The sequence below is a fragment of the Chenopodium album genome, chromosome 3, assembly GCF_948465745.1.
Source record: "Chenopodium album chromosome 3, dcCheAlbu1.1, whole genome shotgun sequence".
Lineage (NCBI taxonomy): Eukaryota > Viridiplantae > Streptophyta > Magnoliopsida > Caryophyllales > Amaranthaceae > Chenopodium > Chenopodium album.
Genome location: NC_137836.1, coordinates 29,260,982 through 29,281,200, shown reverse-complemented (window position 1 = coordinate 29,281,200; position 20,219 = coordinate 29,260,982). Strand labels below are relative to the sequence as shown.

Sequence of the window (20,219 nt, the reverse complement as noted above, 5' to 3'; positions counted from 1 at the left end):
ATAGGTTTTCGTAAGTCAATTAGAGTTCTAATCCTCAGTGATTTATTGATTCCATCACCAAAAGATTTGTCAAGCTTAATGAAAGTACCAACCTTGTTACCAAGCGTTCTCGCATTGTCTTCATTCCCCCTCCCCTTGAAAGGGAGGTCATAAACTCGGATCCAGAAAGGAACTGAATGAAGGGGGGTATCTGATGGTTTGATCTCACCTTGGATATCACTCAGTACAATTGTATGACGATCAAAGTGCCACGGCTGCTCTTCCCACACCTTCTCTTTATCCCTCTAGTGATGGAATTGGAAATAGAAGACATTCTTGTCGATGCAATTTGCTTCAAGACCATGTTTAGGGTTCCATAGTTTTGTCATCATAGAGATTAGGGCATTGGAGTTAACATTCCTATCCGTCCAAACCCTTCCCACAAGGGCAAGGGAAGTCCTCGCCTCCTCATCATCCTCATCATCGACAACCCATTCAATCTCCTCTTCCCTAACGCTCACCTTCTCATTCTCTGATCTTTCCAAACCTTCAATATTATCGACAACGCTATTGACAATAGGTAGATTAGAAGCCATAAAATCAAGTAAGAACTCTCGTAATCACGAGAACAATCCTTGAGAATAAACACTAGTAGAAAAATAGCAATAGGCAGCCCCTATATGGCACCGGTTCAGGCCAAACCGGTGGCCAAAACCGGTCTAGAAATGGGCAGGATTTTAGAACTTTAGAAAAGGCACCGGTTTGCCTTGAACCGGTGCCAAAAATAAAAAAGGCACCGGTTTGAACCGGTGCCAAATTCAAAAAAAAAAAAAAAAAAACGCGGCCTTAGCATTTCTTCTCCTTCCTCTCTTTCTCTTTCGTTCATTCCTTCCTCACTGTTTCATTAGAGCTGAGCGAAAACCAGGCCACCTTCAATCCTTCCACTCTCTCCCTCCACCACAGCCGCCACCTTCACCGGTCACCAGAGGTGTCGAAAACCTCCTTCAATCCTATTTCAAAGCTGCTGCCCTTCTGCATTCCCTTTCTTTCTCTTTCAAATTAAGCTGCTGCCCTACATAGTTCCTCCACCTACATAATTCGAAAACAACAGCCACCAGGCTTGAGGTTCCTCCACCACCAAGCCGCGCCACCGTCCTGAGGCTCCTCCACCACCGAGCCGCGCCACCGGCCTGAGGGTCCTCCTCCATTTGTCGTGCCCTGCCCTGAGTCTCCTCCTCCATCTGTTGCCCTCCTTGTTTCCTTCCATTCAAGGTTTCCTTTTAATTTTTTTGTTTTTTTACATTATTTTCCAATTATATACTTATATATATTAATTTGTTTTGCATTTTGAACCATTGTTAACAAATTAAAATTTAGGTTTGAATATAATTTTTCTCAATTTTAGGTTTGAATATAATTGGGAAATTGTGAAAATATTAGAGCTTAGTAACCTTGTTACTCAATTAGTTGGATTTTATTATGTTTTAATGGTTAATTTAATGTGTTTTGGTGGATAATTTTGAAATAATTATAGAATATATATTAACTTTGGTAGTTAAATAGGTGAAATTTGGTATGTTACTTTTAATGGTTAATTTGAAGTTGTTTTGATGGATTATTTTGAATAAGTTAGAGATTAGTGAACTTTGTTATTAAATTAGTTGAATTTTGGAATGTTTAAATGGTTAATATTAAGTTGTTTTGATGGGTATATTTGAATAAATTTGAGATTAGTAACCTTGCTTGTTACTAAAGTAGATGAATTTTGGAATGGGTGAATGGTTACTTTTAAGTTGTTTTGATGGGTAATTTTTAAAAAATTAGAGATTAGTAACCTTGTTAGTTTAGCAATTGTTAGTTCGATGAATGATGTGTTTTAGCTTATAAATAAATTAGTGAATTGACATGTTATGAGAAAGATATAGTACATACCTAATATTTAACCTAATTTTTGTTTATTGTTTTTTTTTAATAGATTTGTGAATTGAAGCACGAGTTTAGCTTGAGGACTACATATTGAGCTCAAGTGGGTAGTTGCTATATTGGTATGACTTATAAACTTTACTTAGCTATATTTCTTTCTATTTATCTATTTAATAAAAGTTTATTCATGAAATTGCAACTTGTGTATTGTTTAATTGCAAATAAATACAACAATATGTAGAATACTTGCATCATCATATGCCTAGATACCCGTTCAAGGCTTTCTCATTAGGAGAAAGTCTTGAATAGTCCCCGGTTGGGACTGTTCTTGAATGTGTACTCTCCCTTAGGTGGTGAATGTATGTTTTCTTTTCGATTTTAAGGAACATCTTGGCTTACCATTTCCTCACTATGTTCTCTGGGTACATATGTGGGTAATTAATTATCTACATCATGTACTTGGAGAACTAGGGGGAAATGCTGCCAGATTTTCCTTAAAATTGGAAAGTTGACATACATTCACTAGTGAGAGTAGACATTCAAGGATGGGTTAGGTTGGAGTGATAAGGACCCTTTGGAAACATGCATTTTTTCACTATATGAATGGTATATTCACGTTTTGTACTTGAATTTGCAATTACACATTATTTATTATATGTTGCTATATATGTTTAGAGACAATTTACTAAATAGAGAAGGATCGTAGTTGGATGTATGGTAGACGCGATACATTGGAATTTTGGAATGGGGTTCAAGAGTTTTGCGAGAGGGCTTTAGCTTATCAACGCAAACTGGGTGGCAAAGGCCTTTATTGTCCTTGTGTTGATTGTAATAATAATGTGAATGTGGTCGATAGTGTTGAAATCATTAGAGATCATGTATTATGTCGTGGGTTTAGGCATTTATTTTAGGCGGGAGACTATTTTAGGCACCGGTTAACCGGTGCCCAAAACAGTTAAAGGCACCGGCTAACCGGTGCCAAAAAGGGTATAGGGCACCGGTTTTGAACCGGTGCTAAAAAGGGGGGTATTTGGCACCCCCCACATAGAATGCGGTTCAAATCGGTGCCTTAGACCGGGTTTGAACCACTGCCAAAGTCCTTTTTTCACCTAGTGAAAGGAAAAACTAGCCAGAATCGCTAGATGAGACACCCTCCCAAGGAAAACATAGAGGGAAAAAAGAGTTACTTTTTTCGTTATGGACATACATCTTAACTATATATTAAAAGACGTTCTTAAAATTGTTATGTGTCATGTGTGCTTCTTCTTAGAAATTTGAACCCCAAACCTCATTAAATGAAAACCATATGTAATACCATCTTAGCTAGAAATGAATCATGTTTCATTAATCCACATTTGTATTTAACTACGTACATACAAGTATTAAAATGTACAATAAAAAAAAAATCCAAAATAAGTTATTGTTGTTATTGCATTCTAATTTACTTACAATAAAAAAATAATAATAAAAAAATCAACAAAGCTTTTAAAGCATTTAATATAAAAAAATGAAAATATTCAAAGTATCACTCGGAAAAAACGCCTAATTACAAGTGCTATTTTAAGTCTCGTTTGAATTATTGTATGTTTACGTACTCATATTAGATATATTTTAGGTCCTTTAAAATAAGCCTAATTCGTTTATCAGTTTTTCTAACATATTTTCATGGACACACATTAAGAAAATAGATTCTGTATAACTATTTGATGACAAGAAATATCTATAGATTTTTTTTAAAAAGTACATTTAATATATTGAAAAAACGTGGTCATTTATTTAGTAATTTTGGTGAGCTATCAATTATTGTTTGCAACTTGCATTTACTGTTTGGTGAGGAAATTACACATATACACCTCAACTAGTATATGAAAAGACACATGTACCCCTCCACTAGTACTTGAAAAGACGATTATACCCCCAGATTTTGTTTATATGGGTAATTAACTGGGCACAACTAAAAAAAAGGGGGGTCATTTTTTAAGGTAACATGGGAGGTCAACGTCAGAGAAAAAAATCACGTCGGAGAAAAAAATTAATTATTGCCGGATTCCGACCTCAAGGTCCCCCCAAACAACAAAATTAACTTATAAGGTCCTTTTAGAACACTTTAAACATATAAGGTCATTTTAGAAAACTTTAAACATATTAGGTCCTTGCAGACAAAATAGTGAACATATACGAAGTATGTCACTTCTAGACAAATTTTCCTTTTATTTCAAAAGATTTGTTAAAGTAGCTTTTACTCTCAGTAAAATTGAAACACACATTTAGAGTAAAATTATAGTAGGCACGTTTGACGAGTGCAACTATAATTTTACTCTGAATGTGTGTTTCAATTTTTATAACCTTAATATTAGAAATTCATTAAATTGTTGTTTAAGTTCAATTTGAACAAATATTTAATCAACACTTCCTCTTTAAAACTTTGATTTTTTTTTTTTTTTTATGGGACTTGTAGTTATAGAAATGTTAATATCGACATATTATGTTTGACTTGTTAACCACACATTCATGATCATAGTTTGGGACATTTAGAAGTGTTAACATTGTGATTATAGGAAACCTGCATAGATCAGGTACATATTTTAGGGAGTATATTAGTTTTCCTAAGATTAGCGTCAATAAAACTGGTGCTTCTTATAAATAATGATGCTGTATTGCAATAGTTTCATAATATCTTAAAACAAGCAAACATATTAGTCAGGACCTTTAGCCTTCTGGTTAAGAGCAAATCAGTTTAATGCTTCATTGCTAGGATACGTGATCAGGCCAGACATACTCATATGATTTATTTAATTCTAAAGTTGAGCTTGCTCTACAACAGGGGCTGATGGAACCAACTGCTGAAGCTGATGAACAACATGAGACATTCGGGGCCTCATTGAAGGTAAGTTTTGAGTGCAAGAATAGACAAGGTCAACTACTTTCTGAATTGCTCCAGCCTCTGGAATCTCAGAGGATGAGCTTGATATGACAGGATCTAGTAAGTCTGGATAGCGATGGGACTGTACAAGGGTTGTAGCCCACTCGAATATACTCTGCAAACTACCTGAATCATCAGCCTGGGCAAGACGACGCCCGCTCACAATCTCAAGTAGCAGGACTCCAAAGCTATACACGTCACTTTTTGTTGTAAGCTCATTTCTATAGACAAACTCTGGAGCAAGGTACCCATGAGTTCCACCAGCCATTACAGTCCTCTCTTGCATAACTTCCCATGGCACAAACTTTGCGAGTCCAACTCCCATTAGATGTGCTCCAAATTCTTCATCGAGAAGCACATTGCTTGCACGAATGTCTCGATGCACAACTTGAGGCTTGACCTTGTCATGTAAAAATCTATTATTGGCATAAGTAGAACAATCAGTTTCAGAAACCAAGCTAAGATTAAAATTCCATAGATTTTTTGCAAGGAAACAAATACTTCGTATAATTTACGCCAAACATCTATTTACATAAGATACATACTATAAAGTTACTGTGACTTTACAAGGCATGGACACTGTCTAACATCTATGACAAGTCTCAGCCAAAAGATCCCACAAAAGAACAACAACCAGGATACTCAGTAAATGAACGAAACTACCAAATATAATCTAAACAAAAGCCAGCGTGATGAATATTCTTTTCCACACAGAAACAACAGCCTAACAAACTAGTGTTGCTTTACTGAATTGCCCCTCCAGTGGAGCTAACAGAATTTGGCACCTTTTCCTTGCGTGCATACGTGGACCAGCAGTGGTGGTTTAAGTGTCATGCATCCAAACTATTTTCTTTTTTTTAAAAAAAAATAATATAACTAATAATTGGTTCATCAAAGATTCAAAGTATAATTATCATTCTCTTAGTTGATAAAGGAACTTAATTCAGCCATGAAAATTAAAAACCAAAGCCATTAAATCATCACCATGAAAATACTCAGAGCAAAAACACAATACACAGCACAAAAAATAAATAAATAAATAAAGTAAAGAGCCAAAGCATGGATATGTAAGAGACGAAGTCGATCTTATAAGCATATGGAAAGCGGAGACAACAGGTAAATGTAGACCTAGTGAGCGGCTACTTGACTTATAGGTTCAGCCAAATAGAAGAGAAAGCAAAATTGAGATATAAATAGCACGTCTTCAACACCACAAATTCAAACCGCCAAATTAAAAACCCTATCTAGAAAAATAAATAAATAAATATAAATAAATAAATAAAAGTAAAGAGCCAAAGCATGGATATGTAAGAGACGAAGTAGATCTTATAAGCATATGGAAAGTGGAGACAACAGGTAAATGTAGACCTAGTGAGTGGCTACTTGACTTATAGGTTCACCCAAATAGAAGAGAAAGCAAAATTGAGATATAAATAACACGTCTTCAACACCACAAATTCAAACCGCCAAATTAAAAACCCAATCTAGAAAAGAAAAAGGGAAAAAAAAAAAAAAAAAAAATAGGCTGCAAAGAGATAGAACAGGTCTGTTAATTTTTTTTCTTTTTTTTTTTTTTTGGGCAGGCAGGTACATGGTAGGTTGGTAGCAACTAGGACTCCAACATATATTACCTACGCTCATATGAGCATTAGTCACCGACAATATAATGACTCATACATTGAAGAGGTACCTTGGAAGGATTTGTGTGCACGTACACCCCAATAATTGTCTCAGGCCATGCTTTTATACATGTGTTCCCTTTCTCTTTTCTTTTTCCTTTCTTCTAGGTGCTTCCCCCCCCCCCCCCCCCCACCCCCCTAAACAGTGGGGTATCAGTGGGAAGGAGGAAGGTTTAGACTAATCATTGTTTGTCTTGCTGATCTCGTTGTAGGTTACACTTACCGATTAAGAAAGCAAAGATGGAGATAACATTTATACATTGACATGCTTGATCAGTCTACCAGAAGCATTTCCAGATCAGTGTAACCTTCTACTGAGGACCAACGTTTATAAAGTCTAGCATGACATTCATATTATGTATTCAATACATATAATAATTGGAAAAGAGGATCATTTATAATTGTATAATGGCATCAAAGCAAGTAAAGTGAATATGAACTCACGCGATTCCTTGGGCAAGGGTTGTGGCAATTTTCATTCGCATAGGCCAGCTTAAGCATCTACCACCTCTTGGAACATGGTGCAGCCACCTATCAAGAGGACCATTCACTATGAATTCATAAACAATATAGCGATGACCATGGTTAAAACAGCACCCTTTTACAGATACCAGACTTGGGTGATGAAGTCGTGCAACTCTCCCAACTTCAGAATAGAACTCTTTTTTCCTTTGGTAATTGGACCTTTTCAATTTCTTAATCGCCACCTTTGAACCATCAGCTAAAATGCCACTATATGTACCTCCTGTTTTGGATTCTCCAGGAAGACGATTTCCCTCACTAAAATTTTTTGAAATAGACTTCAGCTCTTCAATTGTGAAGACCTTCCAGGATGGAGGCACTAAAGATGATGCTACTAGATTTGATTGCCTACGGGACCTTCTACGCCTTTTACTTCGTCTGTAGACAAGTAACCAAACCACAACAGCTAATGTGGCACAGAGAATCCCACCACTAACAACTGCTAGGATAATTATATACAAGTTTTGGCACTGTCCTCCATAGCATTGGTTTCCTACACAAAAACAATGCATTTATTACAATTGAAATTCAAAGAACATTCAAGCATTAAATGGCATGCAGTACTTCCCAAATTCACAAGTTACGAGAAATCAAGCACTGACTTTTAAATGGTAAACCATTCTTCATGCTTCTTCCTGATATGAAATAAAGTAATAAAAACAACAAAAACTTGTGAAAAAAATATGAGAGGTAGCCCCTGAAATTTCTAGTGAATCTACAAGGATGTATGTACTAAATAAAAATTGTTTATCAATTATCTTAAACAACATAAGGTGCAAAAGCACAGAAATCAGCCTAGAAAAAAGCGCACATAGGCACTCGCCTTTTGTTGGTTTTAAGCCTTGCAGAACTAGGCCTAGTCACACCTAAACCACAATTTTTAAAGCTAAGGTTGGAAGAGGTTGAAAAGACTCTGTAAGAGGCTTGATAAGCAATAGAAAGACTGGCATAAGGATAAGATTTCACATCACGTTAGATACCGGAACATCAACACCAATAACCTATTCACCATGAGGACGAGGTGGAAATTTGTGTGCTCGGTAAAGTTATGAATTTTCCTAAGGGATAAAGCATTATAGGTAGCGCATTATATATACTCGTAGTATCATGATGAGGAAGATAGTCAGTTAGTCAAAGGGAAATGAGAATCTAAAGATGTTATAAAATAAAGGAGAGTAGGCAAAGAAAAAAGCATCGAGCAAGTCATATTAGATTTGTTTAGCTCATGGCACTAGTAGAAAAACGTACATTTGCGTCGCCATATTTGCGTCACTCATTAGAAAGAACGAAGCAAATGTTAAATTTTACCATCCTGAAATGTTATTTGCGTCGCATATTTATCAAGAAGCGACGCAAATAACTGTTGTATTGCAGATTTTTATTATTTGCGTCGCTCTTATTTATTGAAGCGACGCATATAATAATCTTATTTGCGTCACTCATTTATTGACAAGTGACGCAAATGAGTGAGTGAATAAATTGCGTCACTCTTTTAATAAATGAGCAACGCAAATGACTAATATACAGCATTATGTTTTTGTTATTTGCGTCGCATTTTAATAATGAAGTGACGCAAATGTATCTTTTGCATTTAGGTTATTTCAGAATTTTGACCTTAGTTTTTCACGCCTACCTTCCACTAAACAAAAAGAAAAAACAAGTTGCAACTCCAGTGAATTTCTACAGCCAAAACACCCACAAATTCGACCCTTAAATCCAACAAATTCGGCCAAAAAAACACCGATTCCTCAGCAAATTCAACATTCAAAATCGCAATCAAGTTGAAGACCTATAATCGGCAGCAAATTGAGCAATTTCGAGGAAAAATTTGGACCAAAAACCCTAAGAAATCCGAACCCATAAACCCCAGAAAAATTGAGCATTTCCCACAAAAATTCCCCCATTTTGAGCAAAAAATCTACTCAAAACCATAGGAATTCGAACCCTAGAAACCCCAAAAAATTCAATTAAAAATCCTGGCCTCATATTCGAGCAATGACTGAAAGTTTCGACTGGAAAAATCGATTAATTTCGCCCCCAAAAACACCGAGGAAGTTCTAGCAAATTACAGCAACAATAATTGAAGTTTGATTAATGTAGCAGTTCGACATTGTTGAATTTGTTGAGTTTATTTCACCTAAGGTAAGATTTCTTGTATTTAGTGAAGTTGTATTTTTTTTTTTTCGTCCAATTCATTAGTTCTGTTCTAGGGTTTTTTTATTTTTGATTTGTGTTTCTGTAATGCGTAAACATTTCATAAAATTGAAGTCATAATTGCTATAGAACTCAGAATATGGTTTGAGGGAATGGCTCATTCATTTAGTTTAAAATGCAATTTATAATTTCTGAAAATGGTTTGCAGTTTTGTTCTCTGAAAATGTGTTGAAAATGTCAATGAAAATGTCAAAAAGTATTGAGAATGTTAACTTGGACTCGAGTATTAATGTCCAACAAAGTAACAATGACGAGTTCTTGTGCTCTGCAGCCTGATATCACGGCACCAGGAGTGAATGTCTTAGCTGCATACTCTGGAGCAGTAAGTCCAACAGAAGAACCTTATCCCATAAGCGTAGAGTTTCCTTTATGTTAGACTCGGGTACTTCTATGTCTTGCCCTCATATATCTGGGGTTGCTGGCCTTCTCAAGACTGTGTACCCTACATGGAGCCCTGCCGCAATAAGATCTGCTATAATGACTACCGGTAACCCTGCAACTCTTTTTCTGATCTACTTATTATTCGGATTGAAGTCATGAGCATATGAAACATTTCTGGACAAAATCTAGATAATATATGACATTTTACATTTTATTTTGTGGCAGCTAGAGTCAAAGATAACACAGAGAAGCCAATGCTGGATGCATCTTTCACAACAGCCGATCCATTCGCCTATGGAGCAGGACATGTTAGACCAAACCGTGCCATGGATCCAGGGCTAGTCTATGACTTAACCACACGCGATTATTTAGAGTTCCTTTGCTCTCTTGGCTATAACCAAACCATGCTCCAGTCCTTTGATCCTTCCTACAAATGTCAAGCATCAAACACTTCAAGTAGTGGCCTATTGAACTTCAACTACCCTTCAATCACAGTGCCTAAACTATCTGGCTCAGTCACTGTCACTCGAACAGTTAAGAATGTGGCAGAGGCCTCGACTTATGAAGCTCGTGTGACCCAACCAAACGGCGTTGAGGTCACTGTGGAACCGAAGTCTTTGCAGTTCACGAAAGCTGGAGAAGAGAAGAGTTATAAGGTGACCTTAAAAGCTCAAGCTGGTGGCTTGCCAGCAGGGTACGTTTTCGGAGAGTTGATATGGTCAGATGGAAATCACTTTGTTAGGAGCCCCATTGCAGTTGCTGCAACAGTTTAATAGCGTCTTACTGTCAAATGTAGTTGTTAACTTGATGCTTGCAAACAATTTGTAGGTCCATTTGAAAAATTTACACAGGTTACCATGATCGTCCCATTAACAGGACAACAGTATTCAGATTAACTGACAGAAAATTGCATTGCATTCTAGAAGGCCATCGGAATCTACACCGATGAAGAAGCAAAGGCGGTTGAAAAATTCCTTGACATCTTTAAGGACAAGAAGTTTCCACAAGGGCATTCTATTTTGTTTACACAATCACCTCTGGGATCACCAACGGTTAGTAACATATATTATGTTCGATAAAATTAATTTAAGTTCATGCAATGTGGATGTTTTAGTCTAAGAAGTTAGAACTCAATTTGGTGTGTATCTTGAATTTCATGTGTTAAACAGATAGGATTTTCCAAGCATGATAGCATTCCAATTGTTGGAAGTGTTGTGATAGAGAACAAAAACTTGGCAGAGGCTGTACTAGAATCCATTTCAACACAGGGGCCTTTATTTTAGCTTTAGCCATTAAAGCTGTGTATTAGAATTGTTAGTCTTGGTTCTTTATGACATGGTTGACTGATTGATACTTGAGCATTGTTGTGTCAAGTATGGGCAAACTAGCCATTTTGATATGCTTGTGTTATAGTGATCTCTTGTAATCAGTAATCAGATTTTGTGGTTGTTTGACATTTGTCTTGACAGAGGACTACTTTTTGGGTTTTGGTTTAGGTTATTTATAGAAATTTGAGATTTGTTACTTCCTTCTTGATCTTATATATTTTCTTAATCGTTCTAAATTCAATCAAAGACATGATCCCTGATGCGACACATATTTGCTGATGTTGATTCAATGTAAAGCTATTTATCACCCAATGCTTTTAGGTGGAGCTGGGCATCAATATCTTGCTACTATGTGACGTGATCACGTTGATTCTTAAATGGTCTCTTCAGTGTGATTGTACCTTTTTTTTTTTTTTTTGATAAATAAGTGTGATTGTACTTTGTTAATGCTATGTTACCTGAACTAAGTATCTTGACCTTTGGGAAGAATTTATAGTTTGATTTATACATGGGATAATGTTCTAGTTTGAGGAGAAAAGAAGGATGCCAATGGATGCACTTTAGAGAGGGTAAAATTTATGGAGAAGCAACTTAGATTCAACTCAGTTCCGGATTTGTACTAGTTTTTCACTTTTTCATTGTTGATAGCACAGCAAGCTCTTTAACTAATTGATAGCAGAGCAAGCTCTTGATCTTTTTTATTGTTGATAGAATATTAAGCTCTTTTAAAGTATGATTCAAAGGAAACAACCACTTTCTTGCAAATTTATGGGTAAATCTAATAAGTACTTGAGAGTTGAGACTAGGGCAAGTATTATTGTTCGCCGTAACTACCTTCATTACATCAAGAAGTACCAAAGGCAAGTATTAGCTATTTTGTTTTCCCAAGTGCTGTTGTGTTATATGTGATTGTTCGGTATTCTTATTATTTTGTTTGTTGTTATGTTGCTTGCAGGTACAAGAAGAGGCATTCAAACATCATTGCACATGTGTCACCCTGTTTCCGTGTCAAGGAAGGAGACCACGTTATCATTGGTCAATGCAGGTCAGTTGCTCTTGGAGCACTTTGGTTGATATTGTGTTATTTGTGTATATTTCTAACAGATCTCAGTGTTTAACTTGATCATATTTCCCTGATAATTATCCAGGCCTATCTCAAAGGCCTATCTCAAAGACAGTGAGGTTCAATGTGTTGAAGGTGATTCCAGCTGAAGCTGCTGCTGGTGGAAAGAAGGCTTTTGCCGGAATTTAAGGTGTTTTTTTGGATAGATATTGTGATGTAGCTAGGATCTATCACAGGGCTTGGAAATTAGTATTGTTTGCAGACCCTTGAATTTTGATACTTGAAGCATTTTCATGATTACTGAATACTATGTTTCTTTTGTTAAAATCATATTGGGAAATTGTAGTACAAACATCTTTATGGTATCAAATGTTTTGTCTTAGGACCTCCCGCAAGTTTTGGCAATATAGTTGCAATGACTCCCTTTCAATTATATTAGCGTTAGCATATAACTTTATACCACTAGCAAGGAAAACAGGTACTACAAACATATACAAGGCAATTATTATAATTAAAAAAAAAAAAAAAATTCACCTCATTTGCGTCACTCATTAAACAAACAAGTGACGCAAATAAAGCAATTTTGTATTGTCTAGTCAGTCATTTGCGTCACTCCTATATAAACAAGTGACGCAAATAACAAACAAGAAGTTTATCTGAAGAGTCATTTGCGTCGCTCTTTTATTAAGGAGTGACACAAATAACAAACAAGAAGTTTATCAGAAGAGTCATTTGCGTCGCTCCTTTATAAAGGAGTGACGCAAATGACTCTTATTTGCGTCGCGCCTAGGAGCGACGCAAATGACTTTTAAGTCATTTGCGTCGCGAGTAGAAGCAACGCAAATACACTATAAATGAGCGACGCAAATGAGCCTTTTTCTACTACTGTGGGAATGAATCAGGCCACTTGAATGCTTGATCAATTATCCTAAACTAAATGTATTTCCACTTAATCAATCTTAATCTTCTTCCTTTAATTTATTATCCAATTATCCAGTTCATAAATAACCAAAACAAGATCGATTAACAAATATCGACACAATAATGCTAAATTGGATACATTAGATTTTCCCTCACCCAAACAGGGAGGTAGAAAGCAAAAAGAAACAGATTTTTTAAAAAAAAAAATAGGATCAGAAAGACATAAACTTTTGGCAACTTGTCAAATAAGGTGTGGAAACGCGTCAAGAGTTACAAAAGCTATAGAGAGAATATGTGGAAAGTTGATTTTTATTTGCAGCTGAGTGTGTGAATCATAGCTGAGTAAACATGAAAACGTTGAATCAATCGTGTTCACTATATTATAATTATTTATCAAGAAGAAAAAACACTCCCATGAGTGGAATAGTATTTTTATAAATACTTTCATGTTAAAAAGTCAAAGCAATCATCAATAGATTTAGAAAAAGTAGTACAACCCTTGCTCCTATTTGTTGGTTAACCTTTTGATTTAGTGCAACTTCCTTTTCATTTTGTTTTGGTTGATTAAAAGTGAGTAAAAAAATAAAAGGAAATTTTGTCAGATAACACCTTTTATAACCCTTTTGTTGTGAAAAAACACCTTATAATTTTTTTTTTGTTAAAACACACCTAAAATAAGATTTTTTTTGCGAGAACACACCTTAGAACGGTTTTAGGGAGATTGACTCGGTTTCCCGGTGTTGACCATCACGTGAAGGTCACGTGCCAATACTCTTTCTTTCTTTTCCCCCCTTTTTTCTTCAATTACTTTCTCTCTCCTCTAAACCACCAAATCACAACCTAGCCGCCGACAACAACACCACCGCCTAGCCAACCCTATCGCCAACACCACCAACTACCAAGCTAGCCGCCAACACCTGATCACCAGCCATTTGAGAAAACCCCTTCCTCTCTTTTTTTCCCCTTTCCCCTCTAATTAGACTACTTTCTCTCTCCTCTTTTCTTCCTAGCAACAAACCTTCAAAGTCTATCAATCGAATGGGTTAACTCCATTTTTTGCTCAAATTGCTGCAAAGAACCTTAATTAACCTAATTGTGAGGCAGATAAGTTGTTAAATTTAATAAAATTAATTGTTAATTTCGTCGTTTTTTTTATTTACCTTAGTTTAGGGTTTTCGATTGGAGGTATGAAAGGGGGAAAAACCACTACCAACCCTCTTCTCTCTCTATTATTTTGTTTTAGGGTGTTAAGGGTTTTTGTCAAGATGTTTAAGGTTGTTTATGAGATGGTTAGGGGTGTTTATGGAGATGCTTGGGGTTTTTTATGGGTAGTTTTCATGGTGGATCTTGTGGTTTTGGTGGGTGTTGTATGGTGTACGTGGTGGGTTTAGAATGATTTGGGTGGCGGGTGATGGCGGCTAGGTTGATAGGTGGTGGTGTTAGCGGTCGGGTTGGTTAAACGGTGGTGTCGGTGTTGGCTGGGTTGGCTAGGTTGTGGTTGGTGGTCTTGAGGAGAGAAAATAATTGGAGAAAAAAGGGGGAAAAGAAAGGAAGGTTGTCGGCACGTGACCTTCACGTGATGGTCAACGCCGGAAAACCAAGTCAATCCCCCTAAAACCGCCCTAAGGTCTGTTCTCGCAAAAAAATCCTGGTATTAGGTGTGTTTTAACAAGAAAAATTTTATAAGGTGTTTTTTCACAATAATCCAAAATAAAAATGTGGGATTTCGTTGATTAAAAGTGGGTAAAAACATATGATATAAGGGTTTATTTAATTAAATGTGGGTTAAAAAATAAGACAGTGATGTGAATCAAGAAATAAATTCTTTGGAAGGGTCTGCCTTTTTAGAAGGTCTAGATAACTTTAATATAGGCTACCCAAATAAGGAAAGAAATGCATCATTTATTGTTTATACTTAGTTTCTTCTAGAATTTTGCTTGCAAGTTTTAACTTTCACTTGAAAGGGTTTTTCTTAGTTTAAGCGCTTAAGCTTTATTTTATCATCTAGTTTATAAGTTTCCTTATGTTTCTACGATTTTGTTAGATTTCGTAGAAGTCTAGGAACTACAGATACGGACTTGAAGCTCAAAGAAAACATATGCCTTATAACATGTTTTTGGAAATGCCAGGATATCATCTAACCAATGGAAGTGGTTTCACAAGACTCGGAGTTCATTTAGTCAGTCAACGAAGGCTAAAACTAAAATCGCAAAAACTGCCAAGTAGGTTGGTTTTGATAGTTTCCTAATGTAAGTAGGTTTAGTATTCCTATTCCACTTAGGTTACTTGGAGCTAAAGCTAGGGGCTTGTCCTAGTCCTATTAGGCTTAGAATTAGTTAGTTTTTTTGTCTATAAATAAGGGATTTTTGTGGCTTTGTAATACATAACAAGTACACAAAATTCAGCATAATAAAAGTTGATTGTTTAGCTTTTGCTTAAACGTTATTTGCTAGTTTTCAATTCAAGGAGTTGATTGAAGATTAGAATATTAAACACTTAGTATCTAGGAGTAGGCTAAGAGTTTAATCTCATAATAATTAGCATCCAAAAGTGGTTTAATTAAATTTGGGAATTCGAATTATAAGTTTAAGAAGTTATCTTGTGAGGAGAAATATCGGTTTGTTTATATTCGATATTCAAGAAATTATTCAAGATTGGATTTTTATTACAGAATTGTGGGTTTTCTAAAAACTTGACTAAACAAGGGGCTGAGATCCACATCAAACAGTTTGGTTAAAGTTGATTAATAATGAATAAAGTACTCATGGAATTACAAGTTCTAGGTGTTATTGACTTATTGTTACATGTTAACATTTCAAGAATTGACGTCATTAACCATGACACCCAAAAACCATGTTCTCAAAAATCTACATTCCGAATATTATTCCTCTAAGGTATTCTCACACATTTGTATCAACATCTGCATCTCTACTACACTTATCTTCTTAACATGTCCCTTAATTGCGAACATTTTTTACCCATGAAGTAATATAAGTCTAATTGTCATCCCATAAATTTTCCTTATAACCTTAAAGGCAGCAAATCAGCAATGATCACATATTAACCCATGAGCTCCCAAATCAGTTCTATGTGTTACATCCTCATCAATATTTCCACTTTTTTGTAAAATCGGTACGAGGTGATAATATTGTTCACCAATAGTTAACCCATTCTTCGTACTCCTACTTAGCCAAAACCCTCAAGATTCTAAATTATGTCTCCAACATTCCAACTCAACATTAATCCCAAGCATTAGCCTCATCCACCAATTTGATATCAAACAAAAATAACACACACCACGGTGTCTCATCTTGGATACACCTTGTAACTTTATCCAAAAAGCTACAAAGAGCTGGGGTTGATCATTTGATCTTCATTGTAAACTAATCATTATAACAAACCCTTGATATCATATCCTAAACTAGGTCAATATACTTAGGTGGTATTCCTTTCTTCGTCATTTTCCCACCGAAGCCCCTATCTTAGACTCTTAGTACCTAGTCATATATCTTTTCTAAAGTCTTAGCAATCCATTCTAAAAAAAAATAGCAGGAGAATAGAATGGAGTTTAGGAATAGGAAATCAATTTTGAAATGATATTTAATTGAGAAATTGGTTTTAATATGTACTTTCCATGCTCATACACTTCAGTTTTGGTTTTTAATTTATATAACTATGGTACACGTGTCCCTTGAAATTTATATCTTATAAGGCTAGGTGGCAAAGAAACACACATGACCTCACTAGTTTCCTTTCAACTGAAATCCTTTTTCAATTCCTTTGACAAAATTAGAACTGCTCAGGCTTTCCACAAGATACAATTCCTTTCCTTGTAAAGGCATTTCTACCAATATGACTTGCTCCTCATTAGCACCTATTACTCTCATATCTCCTTGGAATGAAAAATTAGTCATCAGCAGCCAAAATAAATGACTAATTTTTTCTGCATGTTCTCTTAAGCAGATAGAATAAACTCTTACACATTTTCTGGCATATGGTGCCTTTTTCATATAAAACCTACATGCTTGCTTTAGTCATGTTCATGGAGTTTGGGGATTCTGGATAGAATGTACAACTAAGATGAAGTTATGTGGCGCTTTCATTTGTTTGTTGCATTTGGTTAGACCATGATGTAAGCACTTTTGGCAGTCACACAGAGATTTTTTTTTTTTTTTTTTTAATAGTTTGAAATAGTGAGTTGCATTGGTGTGACTGATTTTCATTACAATAAGATGGCATGCAATATCTGTTGTCTATTTTAAAAATACTACAAATTATGCAGTAAACATTTTTAAAGACTATGTAGCATTTGTCTATTTGAAGGTAAATAATTATCCTCTATACCCTTCTACTAATGCAATTCCAAAGAATATTCCTGAAGGAAGGTGCCAAGGCTAACACAGGACAAGACAAGAGAAAATTGATAAGACAGAGTCAAGCCATACCTGTATCAACTGTGCAAATAAAAGCATGAGAATGGTTGCATCCTACAGCTTTAATGGGCACGGCCCCATAGGACAACAAAGAACATGAATCACTTCCATTATTGCAGGACAAGTTGCCACAATTTGATCCATGCTGCACCTTGGGTAAAAAGGAGTCATTATGCAGAGAATTATGATCAGACCACATCCAACTGTGCCCAGAAGTAGATTGTCCTCGTCCTCCAATCCAGCAACCATCAACATTAATTCTACACAGGTCTTGAACAAATTTCAGCTCTTGAAGCGATGACACAGATGCTAAGTGTCCTCTATGGTCCTTACAATAGGCCTCTGACTCATCCCAAGACTTTAAGTCTGATATGCACTTGAAGCATTTAGTCTTGTTTTCATTGACAATCCAATCAGACAGGCAATGCCCTACATGCAGGTTATAGAAAAAAGATACTAGTAACATCAGATATTAATACCAACAGCTTTAAGCAAACAGTAACAACAAATATGATAACCCACAATTTTATTTACAAAAAAAATAACAAAAACAAGTGAATGAATAAAAAAGAGAACGAAAAGTCACACCAGCATTACTGCATTAGTTATCATTCTCTCACAAATTATTACAGTGCACTAAGTACTCATTCTTGGACTCACATTACAAATTGAAATAAGGATATCCCATAAAACTTTGTTACCTCAATTGATGTTTTCATACACTTGGTATCTCAATTGAAGTTTTCATGATATTTTTGTCATACACGTACATATATCACATTTGACTCAAAATTTAATGCATATGCAATCGTAAAGGCATATCTCAACATATGCAATGATTGTATCTTTTTGGCCAAAGAGAGTTAAAGTTGAGTGAGCTTTTATGTTGTACAGCAGTTATTAAAAAAAATCATGAATGCCACATCATTTTTCTTGCATATCGTAGTTTAAAACTCTCCACTTCCTAGAAGCACAAGAGAAGTTCACCTGCCAAAATCTAACTTCTCTTGCATAATCAAACTATCCTACCATAAGCAAATATCACATTTCCTATAATATCCGAAATAAAGGTTAGAAAGACTCACAACTCAATTTTATAATATGCAAGCATATATATTGTACCTGCTTTATGTGAAGCAAGCAAACTCCGGTGATGACGAGGCCGGGCCCATCCCTGATCACCGGCAGGAGGGGCAGCCGCCCCAGGCCCAGGGAAAATAGGTTCATTTTCATGATTTTGTTCTGACATCAATGGGTAGTTTACACCAAAGCCTGCTGCACATTAGCAACCAAAATTGACTCAATAATCAAAGTAAAGTTGACTCAATCATCAAAGTAAGCTCCAAAAATTTCGTTATAAGCAAAAATTTCGTTAAATTCATCTAAGAACATGAATAGCAAAATTCAAACAACGAGATCAACGCTTGTTATAATCTTTCATAATTCTAGAATTTATAACAAATTGTAGTTCAATAATTCACCGAAGAACCCTAAATTGACTACACTGACAATAAAATTAACAATTGACTAGATTGTAAAATTGATTTCAAGATTATAAATAACAGTAGTAATATAAATAATCTTAACTCATGAAATGGGAGAGAAAGCTCACAAGTTGTTTCAATGGAGAATTCAGAGTACGAATGAGTGGAGGAGAGGAGAGAGGGGAGTGGTGCAGCTACGCAGCTTAAAGGTGAAAAGACTGAAAACTGAAACGATCAAAATGGGTAAAAAGGAAATATAATTGAAAAACATTAAGGGGGCGTTTGGTTCAAACAATGGTACAGGTTTGGAACGAGGAATGAAACCTGGGTGGTATGGGGTTGTGTGTTTGGTTTTTATCTAGGAATGATAGTTTTCCTTTTAATTTTAAACTAAAGGTATGGGTATGAGCCATACCCACCTCCCCCCTTGGGTTTCAAAAACCCATACCTTGGGGGTTTGAGGTATGGGTTTGAAAAATAAAATTTCTAGAAACAAACACAAGGTATGGGTTTTGGTCATTCCAAACTCATACCTTATACCTAATATGCTTGAACCAAACACCCCCTAAATGACAATCAATTTTGTCAAAAATAATCAAAATCCTATTATGAAATATGAGGAAATTTTATCCACCCCCGTGCGGCTGTGCCCAATATTCAAATAAAATAATATTATTTGAAAAAAAAGGGGAATTATAAAAGAATGGTAAATGAAAATGAAGTTGGGTAAAAAGAGAGGAGTGAGGAGGGAGAAGTTACCTTCCCCCCTTTTTACTTCATTTTCCCCCAAATTTCATCTCCGATCCGGTGTAAGAGAGACATATTGGTTGCGCCGCTGTAGATACCTAAAAATGTCTCCCCAAAACCAAATCCGATGATGAACAACCTTTCACCGCCATTATTGGTCGGGTTGAGTATTTAATCTTTGGAGTGCTTAAATCCATATTCAAATCCATATTTTCATTTCATAAACCAACCAAATTCCTAGCCCATTTCCCCAAACCATAACTTGTTTTCCTCTTTTCGTGCCTTTAAACCCAAAATAAGTCATTTCGTGTCCTTTAAAATCATTCATTTCGTGTCCTTTTTATAAAATGTTTAATCCAGTTTATTTTGGTCCATAATCTGGGTCCAATGATTGAATATTTGGATGGGTCTTGAAAAGAGCTTTTCAACGATATATTATAAGCCCAAATCCGAGTTATAACGAATAAGTTATGGCCAAAATATTAAACTGAGCCCAAACCGAACCTAAGCCCACCTTACCTACGACCCAATGATCATGTGGAGCAATTAGTATTATGTGCACCATGGTGCACCTAGAAATAGGTGCACCATGCCCAATACAGAAAGCCCAGATGAAAAAAGG

At 35.7% G+C, this 20,219-nt stretch overlaps 1 protein-coding gene and 1 long non-coding RNA gene across 5 annotated transcripts; one reads left to right on the top strand and one right to left on the bottom strand.

The window, feature by feature from the left end:
- Positions 1-4,520: 4,520 nt before the first annotated feature.
- On the bottom strand, positions 4,521-19,110 carry LOC145623919 (C-type lectin receptor-like tyrosine-protein kinase At1g52310). 4 transcript variants are annotated; one of them, XM_081676833.1, is made up of 5 exons: positions 18,979-19,110; positions 18,489-18,641; positions 17,379-17,822; positions 6,949-7,519; positions 4,521-5,241 (listed from the first exon to the last, which is right to left on the bottom strand). In XM_081676833.1, the coding sequence occupies exons 2-5, from the start codon at positions 18,613-18,615 to the stop codon at positions 4,701-4,703; spliced, it is 1,683 nt and encodes a 560-aa protein (XP_081532959.1). In that variant the 5' UTR covers positions 18,616-18,641; positions 18,979-19,110; the 3' UTR covers positions 4,521-4,700. The 4 variants fall into 4 exon arrangements, with proteins under 4 accessions (XP_081532959.1, XP_081532960.1, XP_081532957.1 ...); XM_081676834.1 differs by having other exon boundaries at positions 18,489-18,638; positions 18,979-19,057; XM_081676831.1 differs by having other exon boundaries at positions 18,954-19,036.
- Positions 11,903-12,407, top strand: LOC145623920 (uncharacterized). The gene is made up of 2 exons (XR_014110305.1): positions 11,903-11,994; positions 12,111-12,407. It is a non-coding gene; the product is annotated as an uncharacterized LOC145623920 (long non-coding RNA).
- Positions 19,111-20,219: the final 1,109 nt, after the last annotated feature.